The sequence below is a fragment of the Oryzias latipes genome, chromosome 17 (genome assembly GCF_002234675.1).
Source record: "Oryzias latipes chromosome 17, ASM223467v1".
NCBI classification, from domain to species: Eukaryota; Metazoa; Chordata; class Actinopteri; order Beloniformes; family Adrianichthyidae; genus Oryzias; species Oryzias latipes.
The window spans coordinates 7,929,058-7,952,829 of record NC_019875.2 but is presented as its reverse complement, the minus strand read 5'-3'; the positions used below and the strand labels follow the sequence as shown (position 1 = coordinate 7,952,829).

At 44.1% G+C, this 23,772-nt stretch overlaps 1 protein-coding gene across 2 annotated transcripts in view; it reads right to left on the bottom strand.

Moving 5' to 3' along the window:
* The window catches only part of LOC101155464 (vasoactive intestinal polypeptide receptor 2-like), a 92,513-nt gene that overhangs the window by 54,659 nt on the left and 14,082 nt on the right, over window positions 1-23,772 (bottom strand). The window contains exons 1-2 of one of the 2 annotated variants that reach the window (XM_023965400.1): window positions 14,606-14,689; window positions 12,109-12,214 (exon numbers count right to left, since the gene is read on the bottom strand). In XM_023965400.1, the coding sequence (XP_023821168.1) occupies window positions 12,109-12,214; window positions 14,606-14,608 (109 nt within the window). In that variant the 5' untranslated portion in view covers window positions 14,609-14,689. Of the gene's footprint in view, window positions 1-12,108; window positions 12,215-14,605; window positions 14,690-23,772 lie in introns of those variants that run through there. The other variant, XM_023965399.1, reaches the window with a different exon arrangement.

The window sequence follows — 23,772 nt, the reverse complement described above, 5'->3', positions numbered from 1 at the left end:
GTCGGCGGGGGCGCCGGGTGGACGTTTCACAGTTCAGGGGACACCCTGACGTTTACGTCCAGCCCTCCCCTCATATGTCTTCTGTTACCCCCACAGTGCCTCCTGCAGCCCCGTTGGAGGAACCTATGCAGCTGGGTCGTGGCCGTTTGTCCCCCACTGAGCGTAGACGAAGGATGGCAGCAGGTGAGTGCCTTTACTGTGGTCAGCGGGGTCATTACTGTAAGAACTGCCCAAAAGCTTCCGCTCGTCATTAAAGGTGGGCACACTGACAAGCGGAGGCCAGGTGCCCGTCGATTCTAAATCCACCTCCTGTCTTTTGGAGGGTCACATTGTGTCTAAGGGTGGGGGGTTTCCTGTTCGGGCCTTGTTAGATTCTGGGGCTGAACAGAACCTTATGGATGCTGAGCTAGCCAAACAGGCCGGTCTTAGGACCAAGTCCCTTCCCCGCCCTTGGCAGGTGATCTCCCTCAACGGTGAGGTGGTCGCCACCGTTAACCAGATCACTGAACCTGTTCACCTCATCCTTTCTGGGAACCACCACGAGCATACCAGTTTTTTTCTTTTTGAGTCCCCTCATAATCCGGTGGTTCTGGGGTTTCCCTGGCTTCTGAATCACAACCCAGTCATTGATTGGCCAACCAATAGCGTAGTCAGTTGGAGTAATCATTGTCACGAGGCCTGTTTACGCTCAGCTCGGCATCCAGAGTCTGACTCCGCTGACCCGGTAGGGGAGCCGCCCTCACCTGACCTCTCCAAGGTGCCTCCTGAATATCATGACCTGGGGGAGGTATTTTCCAAATTCCGGGCTCTCTCCTTGCCCCCGCACAGGCCGTATGACTGCTCTATTGAACTGCAGCCGGGTGCCACACTGCCCAAGAACCATCTCTATAGCCTGTCCAAACCCGAGAGGGAGGCAATGGAGCAGTACGTAACTGACTCTCTTCAGGCGGGCCTTATCAGACCGTCTTCGTCTCCTGTGGGGGCGGGGTTTTTCTTCGTGGGGAAGAAGGATGGAACACTACGCCCATGCATTGACTACCGAGGTTTGAATGCCATTACGGTAAAGAACCATTATCCTCTTCCACTTATGAACTCCGCTTTTGAGACGCTGCAGGAGGCCCGGTGTTTCACCAAATTGGACTTACGGAATGCGTACCATTTGGTTCGCATCAGGGAGGGTGACGAATGGAAGACCGCCTTCAACACGCATTTGGGACATTACGAGTATCTGGTGATGCCTTTTGGACTATCTAATGCTCCAGCTGTATTTCAGGGCATGATAAACGATGTACTCAGGGACTACATTCACCATTTTGTTTTTGTGTACCTTGATGATATTCTTGTTTTCTCCAGGAGTCCCGGCGAACATAGGCGGCATGTTCGTCTGGTTCTTCAGCGCCTATTGGAGAACAAGCTTTTCGTCAAGGCAGAAAAATGTGATTTTCACTCCTCCAGTGTGTCATTTTTGGGTTTTGTGATTGTGGAGGGGGAGGTGCGACCGGACCCAGCTAAGGTCAGCGCGTTGGTTGATTGGCCTGCTCCGGTCAATCGGAAGCAGCTTCAACGATTCCTGGGGTTTGCCAATTACCTACGCCGTTTTATTAAGGGTTATAGTTCGGTCGCGGCCCCCCTTACGGGTTTGACCTCCACCTCCTCTCCTTTTGTTTGGACAGAGACTGCAGAGGCTGCTTTCTGGCGGCTCAAACACCTTTTTACCACCGCCCCAGTTCTCATCCAACCGGACCCCTCCGCCCAGTTTATTGTGGAGGTTGATGCCTCGGACGTCGGGGTTGGAGCTGTGCTGTCCCAGCGGCAGGGTGCTGACAATAAGCTTCATCCTTGCGCTTTTTTTTCCCGCCGGCTTACTCCGGCGGAGATGAAATACGACGTGGGAGATAAGGAGCTTTTAGCTATCAAGCTGGCATTGGAGGAGTGGCGGCACTGGTTAGAGGGGGCGGGACAGCCTTTTGTGGTCTGGACGGACCACAAAAATCTGTCTTATATCCGGACCGCAAAACGGCTTAACCCGAGGCAGGCACGGTGGTTACTTTTTTTCGCTCGGTTTGATTTTGTGGTGTCGTACCGGCCTGGCTCCAAGAACATTAAACCAGATGCTCTCTCCCGACAACTGGAACCGGCTATGGAGGATTCCCTTCCTCAAACTGTAATTCCTGCCTCCTGTGTTCTGGGTACCCTCTCCTGGCAGCTGGAGAGGGAGATCAAGACTGCACAGGCCCGGGAGCCAGACCCTGGTGGGGGGCCCCCTAACAGACTCTATGTTCCCAGGGCCGTTAGGAGCCAGGTCCTCCAGTGGGCGCACGCTACTCGGCTTACCTGTCATCCCGGGGTACACAGGACGATCGCCTTCCTGCGTCGCTGTTTCTGGTGGCCCAGTTTGGCGAGGGATGCCCGGGAGTTCGTTTCTGCCTGCACGATCTGCGCCCAAAACAAGGTCAACAATCGATCCCCAGCTGGCCTGCTGCATCCCTTACCTGTTCCGAGCCGCCCTTGGTCACACATAGCCCTAGACTTTGTGACCGGCCTGCCCTCATCTGCTGGCAGAACTGTGATCCTGACTGTTGTGGACCGATTTTCCAAGGCAGCTCACTTCGTGCCCCTGAAGAAGCTGCCTTCGGCCTCAGAGACCGCCAGACTCATTGTGGAACACGTGTTCAGTCTGCATGGGATTCCGGTTGATATTGTTTCTGAACGTGGACCACAGTTCGTCTCACAAGTGTGGAAGACTTTCTGTGCAGCTTTTGGTCCCACGGTCAGTTTCTCTTCGGGCTTTCACCCACAGTCAAATGGGCAGGCCGAGAGGACCAATCAAGACCTGGAGGTGGCCCTCCGATGCATCTGTTCCCGGCACCAGACCTCTTGGAGCACCCTTTTGCCCTGGGTTGAGTATGCCCACAACTCAATGATGTCATCTGCCTCGGGTATGTCCCCATTTGAGGGTTCTCTAGGCTACCAACCCCCATTGTTTCCAAAGCAGGAGAAGGAGGTGGCGGTACCGTCGGTACAACACCTCTACCGCCGCTGCAGACGGATCTGGAGGGAGGCTCGCGCTGCTCTTCTTCGCTCGTCCGCAGCTAACAAAAGACTGGCTGATCAGCATCGGCTACCAGCGCCTACCTACGTGCCAGGTCAGTTAGTAATCCTGCCCACTGCCAACATCAAGCTGCGGACAGAGTCTAGAAAACTGTCTCCACGATTCATCGGGCCGTTCGAGGTGGAGAAGGTCGTCAACCCTGTGGCGATCCGACTACGCCTTCCTCAGTCCATGCGCATACATCCAGTTTTTCATGTTTCCCAACTCAAACCCCATGTTACTAGTCCTCTCCAGCCCCCTCCATCTCAACCTCCGCCACCTCGCATCATCGACGGTCTGCCTGCATGGACGATCAAACGTATCATGGACGTCAGACGTCGGGGCCGGGGTCTGCAGTACCTGGTTGACTGGAAAGGTTACGGTCCTGAGGAGAGGTCCTGGGAACCCACATCGAGGATGTTGGACAAAGGCATGCTCAGGGAGTACCACAGGCGTCACCCTGACAGGCCCGGTGGTGCGCCCAGAGGCACCCCTTGAGGGTGGGGTACTGTCAGGAGCCGGGGCCAGGGCGGTTCATCTTTGTCTCACTTCCGGGTTTCGGGCTTTTATTTTGTTAACTCATGTTCTGTCTTCTGTTGGTTCTTTAGGTAACTTACCCCGGTCTTCACCGGCACCTGTTTACCCACCTGTTTTCATTTATGTGTGTGTATATAAGCTCCTGTTTTGGTTTCACTTGTCACCGGATCGTTCTACTTGTTTTACCTCGGTCTTTACGAGCTTAAGAGCCTTCCTTGGATTAAAAGATCCTTTTTTGATTCAAACTTCTGCCGTCCTGCTTTTGTGTCCGAATTCAAATCCTTGACAAGAGATGAATGACTAGATCAAAATACCGCTTTGGGGTCGTTTTTCCTAAGTACAAAACCAGCTGCTGATATTTTAAAGAGGATGCAGATAAATTTTAGCCTCAAAAGTTAAGAGAAACATGAGGCTAAAAATAAATATTTATATCACGATGCCTTTTCAGCTTCGTACAGGCCAGTCCGTGAAAATATTGTCTGACATTAAACCAGTCTGGGGTCAGAAAAAGGGTTGGGGGAGCACTGCACGGTGAGCAATCTTTTGTGAAGCTCCTCTGGAACCTGCTGGTGGAGTTTTGCTAATGTGAATTTGATAGCCTATAGGTAATCCAAGCTTTTATCAAAAACTAAAAGCATTATTAAATTTAGCCTGAAGTTTAGCCTTTTCCATGTAGTTTCCCTTTTTTAATTTAGATCTACATTTTAATCCTAATAAGGATTAAAATGCCCAACAGTAGCCAGGTTAGGCTCCAGCAGCCCTGTGACCCCGTCAGAAATAACACAGGTTTAAAAAATGGATGGATGGATTTTAATCCTGAATCAGGTATAATCTTTCCTGAGGAAATTGATTTTGTTTATCCTGTACTGTCATAGCTGCAGATTACTGTTAGTTTCAAGACTTCCTCTCTGTTGAAGGGACTTTTCCACAGAGACAAATTGAGACCTCTTCCTGAAATAATTGCAAATGGTAAAGGACTGCCTCCGACGGCACTTTTTTAATCTTTTTATTCATTAATGGTATGTTACTTCAAAAATAGAAATGATGAATTGTCAGAGGGAAAAATAGATCTGAGCATGATGTGGAGAGAAAAGGTTGGATGCTGAGAGGCTTGAAGGACGATTCCCCTTGGGTCTGAGAACGCTTGAAGAAAGCTGCTTCCTTTTGAAGATTTAACTTGCAGCCCATGAGAAAGTCCTCAATGTCTGGTTGAAATTAAACCTTCTGTCAGTTGGGAATCGGCAGGCACTTTCACTTGTGCTTTTATTTTTGCTTTCCTTCAGGTCACTATGTTATAGTCACAGGAGTGGGGAGTCAAGAATCTGAAATGATTAATGCAAAAAAGGCATATCTTAAAGTTTTTGAAAAAGTTTTGTGTTCTTCACTTTGCAAGAGGGGCCACCAACTCTGTCAAAGAATTTAGATTGTTTTAGACACATGATTTCACCAGTTGGCCAGGTTGCTAGGATCTAAACTGGGCTTTTTCAGAGAGGTTTAACAACTGCATATTCAAAAGACTGTGGCACATGACCTGTTTCTAGAGATGTATTTATTATAGTTAATATAGATTCATTAATTAGGGGGAGGGTTTGTTTAAAAAGCCTAGTGGGAATTGGGTCTAAGAGACAAGTTGAGGTTTTTGAAGACGTAATAATTGATGTTTTTTCTGCTTGATCCACAGCAGTGAAACAGTCTAATGTTACTGTCATGGTTTGGGTTTCTTTCTATTGGTTTTTGCTTTCCGTCTTGTTTCATTAATGTTTGAGTTCGGTTTCCTGTTTTATTTTGAAAGGTTTCCTGTTTTGTCATGCTCTTGAGTTTTACTTCCATGGTCCCTTTCCCCCCTTTATGCATATTCACCTGTGTCTTGTCTGTCCTGTCTGTATTTAAGTATTGTCTCTGCCTTCCTCTTTTGCGGGTCCATTAACGTGTCTTCCCTGGCTGTCATATCCATGTCTGTCTTCTACCATGTTTTCAAGTTTTGCCCACAGTGAGTTTTATTTTGTTACCCTGCTCTGCAGCGCTTTTTGTTAAATAAATCCCTTGCCCTGGAACCATGTCCCTCCCGTCTCTGCAATTTCGGTCCTTCCTGCTCACCGGCCCCCCCAACCTGACAGTTACAGAGTTTTCTATGGATGCCTCCACTTCTACCGCCTCAGCTTGCTCTGGGCTGATAGTAGGAATAACTTAATTCAACTTATGTCTATTATTTGAGATTTTACTATCGAAAAATGTAAGAAAATCATCAGAGCTGAGAGTAATAGGAATATGTGGTTCTACTGAGGTCTGACTGCAATATATAGGCCTGCACAATAAATCGCAGATTTATCGTTATCCCGATATCAAGCTGTGCAATATGCATATCACAAAACATGGCGAAAATCTCAATAAATGGTTACTTTAAATGTGCCAAAACAATCTTATGGCAGCTTGAAGTATTTAGCGAATCAAGTAAATCCAGTTATGCATTTGACCAATCGGATGAAGCCTTTTTATGTCAGACGCTCGCCTCCCATGCAGACTAGTTTCATTTGGAGTCTAATTTAAGGTATGTTTACTGTTATTTAAATCAAACTACTGTGAAATGTAAATTAGGTTTTTGGTTGTTTTACTATTTGTTCAAATATCGCTAGTTATATCGTCATGGCAGTATTTAATACTAATATAGCATATCGCAACTTTCCTCATATCGTGCAGCCCTAGACTGCAGGTTAATCTGGCAATTGTACTAAAAAGAAATCTTGGATTATTTCCATTCTCTGATATTAAGGTTGAATAGTACTGGCTTCTAGCTCACGCAGAGCTTTTTTATAATTTAAGGGGCTATTTTTCCAGGAATTCAGAGACTGCTCTGAACCGGAGCGACGCCATTCTTTGTCCAACTGAAACCACGGTGCTACTCGGTTTTGTCTAATGAGCCTAGGTTTCAGGGGGGCAACAACATCAAGTGTACTCCTGAGGGCTTTTTAGGCATCACTAACAAATTGGTCGCTTATACCAAGACTGATGCTATGGAAGCTGGTCTCAGAGTATTTCCTCAGCGTGTTACTAAGTATTGGTTGAATTGTGAGTTTAAACTCAGACACAGAACGGTCAGTTAAGGTTCTTCTAAGCTGTTTTTTGTTCACTGGGGCAGTAGCAAGTTCTAATGTAAACTGGAAAGTAATCAGAAAGTGATCAGAAATGATGGGGTTATGAGGAAGGACACTCAGCTGGCTGATCTCTATACCATGGGTTAAAACAAGGTCCAGGGTGTGCTTATGACAGTGAGTGGTTTCATTTATGTTTTGTGTGAAACCAACATGATCAAAAGCATTTCCTAGACAGTCACTGGGGGTCATCAATATGAATATTTAAATCCCCTATTATTATAATTTGATCAGAATCTAAAACAGTAGTTAATAAAAAAGTCTGACATCTTGGAGATCTTGTCTTTCATGGAGAAAGAAAGGATTGAAGTGGACAACTGCAGGGATACCAATAGCTTCATTATCGAGAGATCCTGCAAGCCGCCCATCAACAAATGAAACATTAATATATCGTAAATCAAACAAATGAGCTTCCAAAAATTTGGAAAAATAAATAAATAAATTATTATATTATTATTATAAATAAATAAATTAATTAATTAACATGCAGCTTTCCTGTGTATAAATAAGTTTAGTCGGTCTGCTCTGCTGCTGCGCGGCGTTCACTTGCTGCTCCGTGTGCTCACCTTGATTTTAATCTCATAGTTTTTTTCTCATAAATTTACTACTTTATATCTTGTAATTTTACTTTTTAATGGGCCCTAAAACTCGGTCGTAGTTTTGCTTTTTGACACAGATTTAAATATTTTTGTCCTAAAAGTGTTTTTTTCCTCTATAATTACGCACTTCAGTTTTGCACCTCTACATGTTTAGTCCTTGCAGGATTTTTACTACACAGGAAAATTTGTGAGACTGTCACAAAGTCCCTCAAAAGACTAACAACGGGCGTTTTTTTTGCACAAAAACGTCAACATTTAAAAACTGAAGTAATTTCAGAAATGAGTATGTTTTTCTTAGCTGTGCCCAAACAGAATCTTTCTTTCTTTCTTGACTCTTTAAGAAAATAAAAATCCTCATAAAATAAGTAATAATTTTCAAGAATTCAGTTAATAGAAACAATGAAGAAAGTTCTGGACGAATCAATAGAGAACTCACTGGCTGTAGAGAAAGATGAGCAATAAACTGTCCTGGTTTACATCTTGTAATAATATTGTCTAAGCATAGGTCTGACTGTATAAACAACCTCCTCTGATTGTTTTTCTGGATGTTTCTCTTGGGTGACTGAACTCACAGATTCCTACTCCGCTGCATTAAGTCAGCATTCTCCTATTTAGCTTATGTGTTTTTTTACAAGGATGAACTTGTGTGCTCTTGTTTTTATACACATTCCATAAATATAAACTTCTTGTGCTGGAGCTTCATAATTGAGACGATGTGTGAGTGTAGATGATCTAAACCCAGCATTCGTTGAGCAGCTGTGCAGGGAACACTATCAGATTGGAGGCCCCAGGCGAACAATAACAGTTGTATTTTTTTTATTTAATCCTGCCCTATTGGGTAAAATGTTGAATAACTTACTTACTGGTACACTTTTAGACAACGTCAATGTCAAGAATCCAAATATCTTGATAAGAATTTAAATTTAAAGGAAAAAGAAATGTATTCTATATTATATACATAATTTTTACTTGGAAAAATATTACATTAGTTAAATGTCCAAATTTGTGAATCCCTCACTTCCAAGAAGGAACAGATGATGATTTTCTCTGTCTTTTGTTTTAATTTATCAGGTATACTAAAGAGGGCAAAAGTAACAGTTTTTTATTCTGTTATTGTTTTTTCTGTTTTATCTGTCCTCCAGCACTTTTGGAAGTTTGGCAAAAAATGTCTTGCTTATTGCCTTTTCCTTTTTTCACAGTCCTCCCTGAATTTAGATGTGACATTTGCATAAATAACTCTGTCTTTATTTCTGCCTCAATTTTGAAAAGGGGTGGGCAGAAGAAACCTTATATATTCCCACCCCTATCCAGTTATATTTATGTCCCCGAAAAGTTGCTACTTACAGTTCATAATTTTTGAGTAGAGTATGCACAATAGCTATACATATAGTCACACCACATTTTAACATCATTTGGGTATATATATATATAAATTAGGCCTGCACAATATACCGCAAATTTATCGTTATCGCAATATCCAGCTCTGCAATATGCATATCGCAAAAGACGGCGAATATCGCAATAAATCGCAAACCCAAAATGTGTTAAAACAATCTTCTAGCAGCTTGAAGCATTTAACGAATCAAATAAATCCCTTTATGCTTTGACCAATCAGATGGACGCCTTCCCATTGTTGACCAATCAGATGGAGGCCTATTATGTTAACCCTGGTCCTGAAGAGCCTCAACCCTGCCTGTTTTCCAGCTCTCCTTAACCAGCTTGCTGTTGATTGGCTGACTCAAGTGATTTCACATCCTGATTGACTGAACACACCTGATTTTGGTTATCATTATCGAGCAGTCTAGGGAGAATTGGAAAACAGACAGGGTTGAGGCTCTTGAGGACCAGGGTTAGCCACCCTGACGTTTGTCCCCCATGTCGATGAGGGTTATTTGGAGTTTAATTTTTAAACTGTTGCAATTAATGGGAATGATGTTTTTGTTTATTTTTCTATTTGTTTATTTACCGCAAATTTATCGTTATCACAATATTGATCACTAATATCGCATATCGCAAGTTTTCCTCATATCGTGCAAGCCTAATATATATATATATATATATATACACATATATGTGTCTGTTTGCGTGTATATATATATATACATATATATATATATATACACACACGCAAACAGACACATATACAGATCAGTCTTCATATCCTAATGTTACATCTAAGTTCACACATACAAATACACAAAAACACAAATACCTAACACCCCATTATTGTCAACAAATCTATTAGCTCATATACTGCAAAAATGTAAGTTCTTTGTATTGTCTTTTAAATGTGTTTTAAATGTGTTAGTACAAATTATAAGCCCCGTGCTCAGCCCATTCCATAATTTTATCACACACACCTGCACACAAAATCTTTTTCTCGTGGATGGCACATCTCAATTTCAAATTCATTACATGTCCTGGATTTGTAAGTTCCTTCTAAGATCAGAAATATATTATCTAAAAGTGATGCAGAAAAACTAATCCATGCATTTGTTACGTCTAAACTGGATTACTGCCCTAAAACTTCCTTAAAAAGTCTTAAACTTGTTCAAAATGCAGCAGCAAGATTGTTAGCAGGAACTAGCAGAAGAGAACATCATAGCAGCAAGTTTACACGATGGTAGGGGCGTTTCTGTTGCGAAACCGGAGGTGCTTTGCAGAATCCAAGCGGGGACACAAAAATGGAGTGGCGCACTGGGTTTTAATATTATGTGGCAGAGGGGATGAATGGAGGGGAGGAGAAACGGCAGGCAGGAAGTCAGACAGGCAGGAAGGCAGATGAGCAGACTGGCGGAGTTTGCTGACAGACAGGGAGGCAAATACACGGGCTGGCAGATTTTCACTCGTGAGGCACAATAATCAGGCGTTTGCCGACGGCTCCTTCTCTGAATAAGTACTCTCTGTAATGAGCTGCAGGTGACGAGATGATGAGGAGCAGGTGAGGAGTAGTCACTGCGGAGGCACGCCTACGGAACCACAACAGTTCTAGTGCAAATAGCTTCAAAATTAAAGCGGAAATGGGCAGTTTTGGTCTAAGAAAACTGCGGGGGGGAAATAAAATCCGGCAATTTTTTATTTTTTTTTGGGCGCTCATGTGCCCCCTACGAATTTCCTACTGATAGTCTTGATGATTCGCTGTGGGGACCCCTGATGGGAAAAGCCGAAAGAGAAAGAAGAAGTCTTTTTAGAAGAACTTTCCATCCCATAACAGACTCTGGTCTGTGTTCACAACCGTAGACATGCCCATTCTGCGTGCATTCACGCTGCTCTCTTCCTCCTGTCCACTCGCACATGTTAAAGCCACCACGACAAACTTAGAACATAATGGTTTTTGACAAAACCACAGGGGGTACTGGCGGGGTAACCCCCAGGTCTATCCCCACCCATGCACACCCACACACACACACACATTCTTCTGGTTGCCACCCGCCCCCCGTTGCTACAGAGTAACCCCCATCCAGCCCACAGATCCCCTCGGCTAGAAGGGTCTCCAACACGCCAGGCCGCCCAGAGAGGACCAGGCGGGTGAAGACCAGCCGCCCCTCCCAAATCCCACCTGTGTATTGTTGTGTGGGGGTGCAGTGTGTGTGCTGCAGGTACAATGGGAGGTCTCCAGTGGGTTGACGGGCCCCACTGCTGCCAAGCAGCAGAGCCCCCCCACCCCAGGCTCCCTCTGTGTAAGCGTGTGTTTGCTGTGTGTGTGGTGCCAACATGCAGTATGTGGTGTCTAAAGTGAGTTAAAATTGAGGGGCGGACCGGTGAGAGATGAGCCCGGATGTTTCACCATGCCCCCCTCCACCAGATCATCCCCACAAGACCCTAGATGAATCAAGGTGTCTAATATGCGAGTAAAAGTGGAATGGATGGCTGGTGCCGATGAGGCCCAAAAGAGAGTCACCCCCGGTCAGCCCCCCAACCATATCCCACCCGGAGCCCTGTGTGCAAAATTTGTTTGGGTGGGCACAACCGGGGGAAGAAGGCTCCCCCCGAGCGACCGGCCCCCCATCCAGCCGCAGTAGGCGCCTCACCTCCCAGGGCAACAGGGAAACCAGAGGGCGGCCAGCCAACCGCAGACAGAGACTGGGACAGCGAAGAGAGACAGTCAGCAAGGAGGGGGCCCAACACCGCACCCAAGGGGCAGTAGGTCCAGCACCACCACTCATGCACCTGACCTTCCTGAGGAACTAGCACTGTGCCCCCTCTTAGGGCCTCCCCCCCAGAAAAAATAATAAGACGAAAGAGAAAATTAATTAATTAATTAATTAAAAATAATAATAATAATAATAATAATAATAATAAAATAAAAAATGTCCTTATTTCTAACGGTCAAGCTATATGCAAGAATCCTACCCTTACAACATGAACAGCCCTAATGGACTCCTTGCGCCGTCCGCAGGATTGAGGGTATGACTGGCTTGGGTCTTACATTCTTTACCCTTACTTACCTTTGCATGTTTTATAAGTGGTCGTCAAAAATATGTGCGTGAATTTTGGCTCCACAGGCTCACCAAATGGTCTATGATTTTGATACTTCGTGTGGGTCACCTGCGTTAACTGTACAGGTTTGCCAATTTTTCAACCGCAGACAGTCCAGATACACCTTTAAGGGAATTTGTAACTAAGTCTTAAATAAAAATAAAGAAATCAATGAAACAATTTTTTTTTAAATTATATATCATGTGTACAGTGTGCTGCTCGTGTTTCTGTTATTTTTTGTGGTGTTTGGGACCTTTTTTGATGCCCTTGGCCTCTTGCTCCTTCAACCTCTTTTGACACTCCGTCTGGTCTCGCTCCACCTCCAGCAGGAACGTACACGTCGGATGCTGGCCATCAACCTGCAAATACAAGAATAAAAGCTAACAAGTGTACACTTCATAAGGACATAAAGTCTGCTTTGAGTATCACTGAAGAACCCTTTCAAACAAAAGTCTGACAAGCATTTTCGGGTCATTTTGACGATTTTGAATTAAAGTTGAGAGTTGCTCTGACTCCTGAGCCCATAGATTTATAAAAAAAAAAATCTAATGTTCACAGGTCAAAGATGGTTGTTTTTGATGTATACAAAAGAAAAAAAAAGAGGTTTCTTTTTTATTCAAAAAAGAAGTCCCATTTTGATGTAGTTAGGTGAAAAAGGAAGTACACTGTATTTCTGTTCAAAAGCTTTACATTTCTCTTGACCAAAATTTTTTATCTAAGGCAAGATAAAATACACGCATGCTGGACTACACTATGATCAATCATAGAAAAACCTGTTAAACCAGCCTGGATCTAATGACCCGATATGTGGTGAAGAGAGTAAAAACATGATTTAACATTGGTCCTGATGGATAAAGTCCACCGTATGTTGGTTGCAGGAACACCACATGAGTGTCATCGATTCAGTGACAGCTTTTAGACGAGCCACAGACAACAGCGGGGAGCAAAGGCACTGATTGTGCAGAGGAAAGGTTTTGAGTAGCACAACAAATGCACAGCCACCTCTTCAAAGACATCAGAACACCTACCAAACAACAAGTTTATCTGCTTAACCGTTGTGCTATCTTAGATGACCCCACCCTTCCATTGATGTGTTCTCCCTAACATGACAAAGGTGGATAAAGGTGGAAAGATTTCATGTAATCCATGGACACCAGTGAAGATCACAAATCACTGAAGAAAAAAGGTTCAAAGCACTGTCTAGTGGGTCTATATGACCCAACTCCCAATGTTAAAGTGCCTAAGATAGCACAAGGGTTAACTGTCAGGAATGGTAAAGGACAGAGCCTTTTGTTTATTAAAAGTCAGCAGGTTCTTCCTGATTTAATCTGAGTTTAGTGAGCTCATGAACAAACATGAAAGGTAAAAAACAAGATTTGTCAGATCTGCTAAAAAAATGCTGTGAGCTTTGAATTGTTGAAGAAGATCAAAGCTTCAGTACTTGAGTAGGAGGGAAGTGAATTTATTCTAATATTTTTAGATATTGATAATGAAAGTCATTCATTCAGAATCAGAATCAGAAATACTTTATTGATCCCACACGTGGGAAATTTGTTCGTTACCATAACAACTGACAGGAAAAAAGACTAAGAATAATATAAATAAAAAAATAAAAAACAAGAACAAGGAAAATGTGGTATAATTTAAAGAGCTATTTACAACACAGTGCAGGGAAAGAGATGTGCAAAAGAAATGTGCAAAATAAAGAAAAAGAGAAAAAATTGAACAGTGTCATTCCGTTTTATCCCTTTCGGGGTCACAGGACTGCCGGAGCCTAACTTGGCCACTGTTCGGCGAAGGTTGGACACACCTTGGACAGGTCGCCAGCTTGATGCCCACAATCACAGGGCCATACACACATTCACACCTGGGGACAACTTAGAGTAAAGAACTGACCTATAAAGCATTTTTTGAACTGTGGAAGGAAGCCAGAGTGCCCATAGAAAACCCATGCACAAGGAGAACATGCAAACTCCACACAAAAAGGTCCCAACCAGGACTGAACTTGGGCCTTCTTGCTGTGAGGCAAGAGCGGTAACTACTGCACCACCCTGTGTTGTTAAATAAAATTTATACCATGGTCCGGGTGAATACTCGATTCTGATTGGCTGCTGGGTATGCGTTAAAACCTGATAACCGCACGGTGAAAAAAGAAGTTCCGGTCGGCTAGCTTAAATGATTTGTATCACTGCGCCGGCTTCTGTAAAACAACCTTTTGCTTCATCATCTGGGCAAAAACAAGCGGTAAGCGATTAACTTTCCCTCTGAATTGATGCTTTATTCAACCCATCGGGACGATCAGCATATATATATATCGCCGAATCTTGACTGCAGCGGTGGTGCTGCGCAACGCGGACTATATGTTATATATATGTACTATATGTTACGTGATGCGGCGCGATGCGCCGCATCACGTAACATATAGTACCTTGTTTATGAGAAAAGTGATCCAAATCGAAAAAAAAACAAGAATTAAGGACTAAACCTGGTTAATATGTATTGCTTTTGTAAGTGACCATGGTATAAGCGGGTTAATGGCCTTCGAAGGGTGCGGTTACTACTTTTTAACGGTCGCGTCGGACGGTTCAGGCTTCCATGGCGTGCGTTAAAAAGTAGTAACCGCACACTTCGCCGGCCATTAACCCTTACGTATTTAACAAACAAAATGTATTTAACAAAACAGTAGCATCCCCTGGTCAGAGACTAGTTGCTAACAATTCTTGCAGCTTGCAACAAAATTTGTGACTCACCATCTTTGGAAGTTTAACAATCACAAATTCAAATTCAAATTTTTATGGCTTCCATATTTTGACAAGAGCCCGTTTCTGTAGTTCCACAAGAAAACCAAGTGTTCTATGTTAACTGCCTGTCTTTGTTGTTGGCATGGCGATATTATGTAATGGGCAGTGCATCACACCACAGTACAAATAAACAATGATTTACCCCTAGGTGGGTGATGAATGTGTTTCTTTTTCAGTTAGGAGGAGCGATTGTCACTAATACAGGGAGAAAGAATAGTGATTATTCTTTTTGATTACATGGCCATGGATCTAAATTTTAAAGGTTTTAGACGTTTCTGTTACTGTGGCAGAAAAATGTATTTTCTGAAAATCTGTTTCAAAGGTCTTTACAAACGCTGAAATGCTAGAAATACTCTTTAATGAAATCCTTCATTATTGAAAAAAGAGAATTTCAAAGGTAAAAGACCACACGGAAGAAAAAAAGAGATTATCTCCATAATGATCCCCATCCAAAGAAAATCAAGCACTCGAACAAACATGGCGGTGTGTTTATGATAATTTACTTTATTTTAATTTTTTTCCAGCATCAAACCTGGGATCCCATTATCTGGCCTTAAATCTCTCTGTATCCTTCTGAACCTAATTGTCTCTCTAACTGTATGCTAAAAAAAAATTCTAAAACGATATTTGTCCCTGTTTTGAGTTGCTACTTGCTAACATCGTCATTATAATACCAATTTAGAAGCTTGTTTATCATCAAGAGAAAACTGCAGCTTTATTTGGTACCAGCATTTATTATTAAGCTTGAGTCAGATTAAAAACAAATATTTTGTGACTCTAAATTCTGGTTTATCTGTAAGTAAAGAATCTGGTTTTCCATTTCCCCCCTTGTATTTCCTTCCCCGTGTAGATTCTCACACTTATCCTGCCAAAACATAGGTCACTGACTTTTTGAAACTGTTCTATAACTCCAAGTCAAATCCTCTGAGACCAGATTCTCATCCCAAGGCTTCAAATCAGACTGGCAGTGCTCCAAACTTAAGAATATTAACAATGATATATAGAATATGCCAGAATATGCAGAGTAATATTCTAACCAGTGGAAATAATAGAATTACAAATAATCATTTTCTACAATCAGCATTAGGTATCTGTAGCCATTCGCCAGGCTGGGCCGCGACTAAACCCAGCCAAGTGTACCCTTCTAGCCCGCCAACCAGAGTTCCTATGTCATGTCATCAGCGAGCATGGAGTGGCGACTGACCTTCCTAAAGTTGCAGCAGTGACGGATTGGCCAACACCATCAAACACCTCAGAGCTACGAAGCTTCATTCTGCGGCTTCTGGGTCTCATCAGAACTCCTTCTGGGCATTCAGACAACCACTTCTTCATCCAGGGATCTTTGCTTGGGAGTTGAAGAAGGCAGAGTGCAGGTGGACGGGTCCCATGGAGCTGTGTCCTGGAGTGCGGCGCTAAGTGAGGTTAGCCACTCAGACTGGGCGAAGGAGACATCCATGAACTTGCACAGGAGACCGTCCTTCAGTTCCAGTTCGGCTTTCAACAATGTGATAAAGGACAGGCTCACAACAGAGACCAACTTAACATTGTCCTACCCTGTGTATGCATGTTTGGGTTCAATTGTAACTACACAAAAAATGAACGCAATTAAGTTTTATTAGTTTTTCTATTGTCTTAATCACAAATGTCTCTCTCTCACGGCACACTAGTGTTAAAAAGCACTGCTTTAGAGTCAGCCATGTATACACACATTCCCACCCTGATTGCGGCTCCACTGCGGAAGACACTGTGGGGTTCAGTGTCTTACCCAAGGACACTTTGACACATGGGCAGGCAAGGAGGGAACTAAGCCTGCAATCCTCTGTTCAGAGGTTGACCGCTCTACACAGCTGTAACAAGAAACAAACAACGGAAATGCCACAACAAAGGAAATTAAAAACTCCTCACAGTCTTCTGGTAAAAGGATAGTATCCCATAAAACATCTGGAGCTTCTCCTACCAGAAATTCCTCACTACTTATGCCTGTTAGAGGCCATGCTTCGACTCATCTGCAGTCTTTCATAGCCTCTGCTGTTGATCTCATAACTATAATTGTTATAGTAAATACATTTTTCCTTAGTTCATTTGCTATGAGATAGGTGACTGTGATCATGCTTTAGAACACTTATGGATAAAGTGACGGCTTAAAATGTTTCAACTGTGCACCAGTCGCAGCTCAAACACCTTTCTGTTGATCAAAATTTGCTTACCATGTTTATTTATCACACTGCAGGAGAAAATGACAGAAACGTTAAGCCATGTCAGTAAAATTTTGGGGGTCAGTGCCTTGTTCAAAGGTGATCTGTAGAGATAGTGGTGGCAGGGGAAGGCATAGCTACCACCTATTCTCCACTGGCCATGTTCTGACCTTTAGGCAGCAGCTGGCCTAAATCGGAAAGATATAAATAAACACAAGTCCAGAGAAATGACTGCTGACCCCTAATTGAGCCACAAATCTGCCCCGAGTTCACCATCTGCTCCAGGGTTTCTCGGTACTATGAAATCTGCAAAACGTCAAAGTTCAGTACAGCTTTGTGTCATTCAAACACAACTTCAAAAGTACGTAAAAAAATCCTTTTAGGATCGTAAATAAAATAAAATTTTAGTGCTCCCTTGTTATTAAAGTGACAGGCACATTTTGGAGGCTTGTGAAAAAGAGTTAAGTTAATGTGCAGTACAGACCAAAAGTTTGGACACACCTTCTCATTCAAAGAGTTTTCTTTATTTTCATGACTATGAAAATTGTAGAGTCACACTGAAGGCATCAAAACTATGAATATACACATGTGGAATTATATACATAAAAAAGTTTGAAACAACTGAAAATATGTCATATTCTAGGTTCTTCAAAGTATCCATCTTTTGCTTTGATTACTGCTTTGCACACTCTTAGCATTCTCTTGATGAGCTTCAAGAGGTAGTCACCTGAAATGTTTTTCACTTCACAGGTGTGCCCTGTTAGGTTTAATAAGTGTGATTTATTGCCTTATAAATGGGGCAGAGACCATCAGTTGTGTTGTGCAGAAGTCAGGTGGATACACAGCTGATAGTCCTACTGAATAGACTGTTAGAATTTGTATTATGGCAAGAAGAAAAAAAAAAAAAGCAGCTAAGTACAGAAAAACAAGTGGACATCATTACTTTAAGAAATGAAGGTCAGTCAGTCCGAAAAATTGGGAAAACTTTGAAAGTGTCCTCAAGTGCAGTCAGTCTCTGCTGCGGAGGATAAGTTCATCCGAGTCAGCAGCCTCAGAAATGGCAGGTTAACAGCAGCTCAGGTTAGAGAGCAGGTCAATGGCTCACAGAGTTCTAGCAGCAGACACATCTCTACAACTGTTAAAAGGAGACTGTGTGAACCAGGCCTTCATGGTAGAATATCTGCTAGGAAACTGTCATGATTTGAATTTGTTGTCTTGTTTTTGGTCCTTCTGTCTTGTTTCTGTTTCCTGTTTTATTTTGAAAGTCTCCTGTCTTGTCTGTTTTCTTGAGTTTTACTTCCTTTGGTCCCCATCAGCCCTGATCGTGTCCACCTGTGTCTTGTCTGCCCTGTCTGTATTTAAGTCTTGTCTCTGCCTTCCTCCTGTGTTGGTCCATTAGTACCCCTGTTATGGTGTTCATGCCTTGTTCCTTGTCCCTCACCATGCCACAGTAAGTTTTAGTTTTGTTTTGTCATCCTGCTCTGCAGCGCTTTTTGTTTCTATTAAACCCCTTGCCCTTGAACCGTGTGCCTCCGCCTCTGCATTCTGGGTCCTACCGGCTTTCGAGCCCCACCACCGTGACAGAATGGACCAACCATTTTTTTCAGGACCCAGCAGAGCGGGACATGAAGCTCCTAGAGGCCTACTGGCAGGAAGCCGAGCGTACGAGGTCTTACTGGGTTTTTGACCAGGCCCAGTTTACCTCGTATGCCTGGAGTGGGAGACACCTGGACTTCACAGGGAGCCGTGTTGCCCTGAGGGGGGGTCGTCGTCGCCGCCGTCCCCCACAGTCACGTTCAGTGGTGGTCCGGGATGCACCACAGCCACGTTCAGTGGTGGTCCCGGATGCACCACAACCATGTCCAGTGGTGGTCCCGGACGCACCCCGACCCGTCCCGGCTCCCAGGGGGTTGCCGCCTGCACCCCGACCCGTCCCGGCTCCCAGGGGGTTGCCGCCTGCACCCCGACCCGTCCCGGCTCCCAGGGGGTTGCCGCCTGCACCCCGACCCGTCCCGGCTCCCAGGGGGTTGCCGCCTGCACCCCGACCCGTTCCAGCTCCCAGGGGGGTGCCGCCTGAACCCCGACCGGTCCCCGCTTCCACTGGCACGCCTGACCCGCCTGAGCTCGGCTCCACGCCCGACCCGCCTGAGCTCGGCTCCACGCCCGACCCGCCTGAGCTCGGCTCCACGCCCGACCCGCCTGAGCTCGGCTCCACGCCCGACCCGCCTGAGCTCGGCTCCACGCCCGACCCGCCTGAGCTCGGCTCCACGCCCGACCCGCCAGAGCCTGACTGCTGGCCCGACCCGCCAGAGCCTGACTGCTGGCCCGACCCGCCAGAGCCTGACTGCTGGCCCGACCCGCCAGAGCCTGACTGCTGGCCCGACCCGCCAGAGCCTGACTGCTGGCCCGACCCGCCAGAGCCTGACTGCTGGCCCGACCCTGACTCCATGCCTGACTCCATGCCTGACTCCATGCCTGACTCCATGCCTGACTCCATGCCTGACTCCATGCCTGACTCCATGCCTGACTCCATGCCTGATCTGCCTCGCCGGACGGCTCGGCCCCCCGGCCGTCCTCCGGACCTGCCTCGCCTGACGGCTCGGCCCTCCGGCCGTCCTCCGGACCTGCCTCGCCGGACGGCTCGGCCCCCCGGCCGTCCTCCGGACCTGCCACGCCGGTCGGCTCGGCCCCCCGGCCGTCCTCCGGACCTGCCACGCCGGTCGGCTCGGCCCCCCGGCCGTCCTCCGGACCTGCCACGCCGGTCGGCTCGGCCCCCGGCCGTCCTCCGGACCTGCCACGCCGGTCGGCTCGGCCCCCCGGCCGTCCTCCGGACCTGCCACGCCGGTCGGCTCGGCCCCCCGGCCGTCCTCCGGACCTGCCACGCCGGTCGGCTCGGCCCCCCGGCCGTCCTCCGGACCTGCCACGCCGGACCGCTCGGACCCCCGGCCGTCCTCCGGACCTGCCTCGCCGGACGGCGCGGACCCCCGGCCGTCCTCTTGACTCTTGTGCCCGTCGAGGTTTATCCTCCGGGGCCCCCCCCTCATGTGACTTTTGGAACCTCGGAGCGGTTCCTTGAGGGGGGGGGTCCTGTCATGATTTGAATTTGTTGTCTTGTTTTTGATCCTTCTGTCTTCTTTCTGTTTCCTGTTTTATTTTGAAAGTCCCCTGTCTTGTCTGTTTTCTTGAGTTTTACTTCCTTTGGTCCCCATCAGCCCTGATCGTGTCCACCTGTGTCTTGTCTGCCCTGTCTGTATTTAAGTCTTGTCTCTGCCTTCCTCCTGTGTTGGTCCATTACCCCTGTTATGGTGTTCATGCCTTGTTCCTTGTCCCTCGCCATGCCACAGTAAATTTTAGTTTTGTTTTGTCATCCTGCTCTTCAGCGCTTTTTGTTTCTATTAAACCTCTTGCCCTTGAACCGTGTGCCTCCGCCTCTGCATTCTGGGTCCTACCGGCTTTCGAGCCCCACCACCGTGACAGAAACCACTGCTAAAAGGCAACAAGGAATGGACATTAGACCAGTGGAAATCTCTGCTTTGGTCTGAGTCCAAATTGGAGATTTTTGTTTCCAACCACTGTGTCTTTATGCGGAAAAATTAAACATGATAAAAAAAGTTTAACATTTTGTTTAGTCAGCATAAAACTGTGAAACAAAAGTTTTAAAACTCAAGAGTTTTTTTAAATTAAACCTATACACCAAAGTTGAAATATTTCAAGCCTCTTTTTTTCTAGTTTGGAAGGTAGTGGTTATAGTTGATTAAACTTAAATTTCAGTGTCTCTGGAAATTTTAATATTGTCAAAAATATTATTTTGGAAACTGGTGGTGTCACACCCTATTCAGCAAAGCAGAGTCTGGAGGGGACTAACTTCAGCCAAGATTCCACTACTCTTTCCCATTACTCCATAAACAACATCTGTTCACATAAATCATTTACTTAAGCTATATTGTACAATTTTTATGTCATGTGAATTATGTTCTGCTTCAAAATAAAGGCATGCAGCTTTACCTTTACTTCAAACCTCAGATCTTAATTGTATCTGACTTTTAACATTTTAATAGTGCATTTTTTCTCAAGTATTCTCAGTCTTATATCATGAACAGGAAAAAACAAAAAGCTAATTTTAGGTGATTCATTTGAATCGGCTGGGCAGTCACTCTGCAGCTAATTCCAACTCTATTACAGCTAATCTGGGCCTGCGTAATAATCTCTCTGAAAAAGAAAGAAAATCGTTCGAGTCAATAAACAGAGAAATCTCACTGGGATCTGTTCAGCTGATGCGCTTATCCCGAGTGATTTACGGTCCATCCTTGAAAAACAGCGGAATCTCATGAGATTAGGAGCTCTTCTCTCATATGATCTGTTGATAGATCAGTATTTACTCAAACCAAATTCCAAAAGCATGAAGCAATGAAGGACTGAAGAGAAGTGGCTCAACAAAAAGTATACTTTTTATAAATAAAAAGGAATTTGACTGTTTTTTGTTAAATTGGAAAGTTTCCTACTTTTAGAAAGCTCTTTATTTCCTATCGGAACAATGTACAGGCTCTGTGTGAGCATATGCGCTCCTCCTTAAAAAGCCTCTCTGTTCTATCACCATGTTATCATGTCAGCATGCCGTAACCTGGCATCGCCAGAGTTGTCAAGAAAGTTATTTTGAAGAGTTGGCACCCCAAATGTATACTTAAGAGACACTTGAGCATACCATCTGTTTGTCATCCACAGAACAACATTAAACAGGCAAACATGATGAAAAAGGTTTGGAAAACAAAAACATCCTAATTCTTGACCTAAGAACCAAGATACAAAATGCCTTCCAAACAGCTGTAAACACACACTAAACTCTATGAAGAGAATTTGTGCTCTGATGTGTCTTAAAAGAAGACATTTACCTCATGCACATATTAATTCATGACCTGTTTTGACATGTTATGACAAAGACTTGGCTCTAGGAACATCCTCTGTGGCTTGGGATGATAAAGAAACCATTTAACAGATCCATTTATCCATCTCCAGAACCCACTGAATCCCCTTCAGGGTCACAGGGTTGCTGGGGCCAACTCAGCTACCATTGGGGAGAGGTAAGTCTGTTGCAGGGCCACACACACACACACACGAGTATCTAGGGACTACAACCTTCAATTAACCTAGTGTTTTTCAACCTTTTTTGACCCAAGGTAGACTTTTCCCTTGGCAAGAAACCGCAGCACATTAGCATCCAAAAATGTAAAAAAAGGAGAAACTCCCTAATCTGTATTGATGTGCAGTCCCTCCATGATCTCACATGCATTTTTGTGATAATTGTGTCAGAAAAAGCTGGAAGTTGCAGCTGTTTTTCCTAAAAGATGTAATAAAAGTTTAGTTAGTTTTCAGTACTTTTCAACTAATTTATTTGAAATTTTATCCTGGTAGTTATTTTTCCCTTCCAGTTTATTAATATGCAATTTTATTTAACCTCACAAAAACAAATATATTCTTTCTAAAAAATGATTTTAATATTTTTTTCAGACATTTGACATTTAGACATTTAGACATTTTTTTTTACTGTTTTTGCAAAAGCAACTGTAATTTTTGAACAATTATATGATCACAATATGATTGATAAATTCTACACAAAAAAGATTAACATATTTATGTTTATTGTAGCTACACAAAAAGTCAACATTTTGAAGTTTTATTAGTTTTTCTATTGTCTTAATCAAAAATGAAGTCTTTGAAAACTTTAACAAAATTTCTTTATTTCTTTTTGGGTGAATACATTGTTTCAATATAGTTTAATTGTGTCTGTTGGCCACTTCACCTTAATCCTGTTTCTAAAATGTTGTTATTACTTCTGTTTAAGCTTAACTTTCAATTTTTCAAAAGTGACTGAAGTCTGAAAGCGAATTTGTTCTTCAATCCAGACATTATTAGAAAAGTGTTTCAGTTAGAAAAATGACTTGGACCAAATTCTGGGATGTTTGGCTGTTCATAAACACAAACCTTGAAGGAGAACTAAACTGTTGACCTCTGATTTCATCAAGAAGATTTAAAAACTGTTTGGTGTGTTCGTTGTGGTTTCAAGACGGTGAACAGAGAATATTCATTCTAGCGCAGAGATGGTGTCACTTTCACCCAATGCATCATGGGAGATGTATTGCAAAAACTGACGCCGGTGCCAGACAGACTCCCATCTCTGAGCTTGATTATTTTTTCCACGGTATGACACCGGATCCAGCGGAAAGCTACACCGCTAAAGACAAGCTTTAGCTGGTATTTTTGTTGGAACTGAGAGACTTTATGAGCCGAGTCGGAACAAGGATGTGAAGATGTTAACCACTTCTGATTGGTCAGACTTATAACGTATGATTAGGAGTCCAAGAATGATTGGCAGAGACAGCTGAAGGGGCGAGACTTTTCTGAAAATAGAGCTGAAGCTGCGGCTAAATCGCGGTATCATTCTTATCAAAGTGTCTTTATTTGAATCAAATAAACAGAAAGAAAAAGGTTTTATGATCTTTCATATTCCTAACTACTCAGTATTTTATCAGGGCCTGTTTAAATGAACACAGATCTGGTATGGTAAATGTTTTTAGATCAGTGAAAATGGGCAATTTCCCACGGCACACCTGACCATCTCCCGCGGCACACACACGGTAGAAAAACACTGAATTAACCTATGAAGCATATTTTTGGAGGGTGGGAAAACGCCCGGAAAGAACCCACACATGCACAAGGAGAACAAACAAAGCCCACACAGAAATGTCCCGGCCGGGATCCGAACCAGAATAAGAAATATATTAATGTAAGCCAATAAATGAATCAACAAATGTTGTAACGTGATTTTCAAACTTTACTGTTACTTTCAAAACGTCTTTCAAACATAAACATAGCGGTCCAGATGATTGAGGCATTAGCTTTGGCTAAATTTAAAAGTAAAATGTT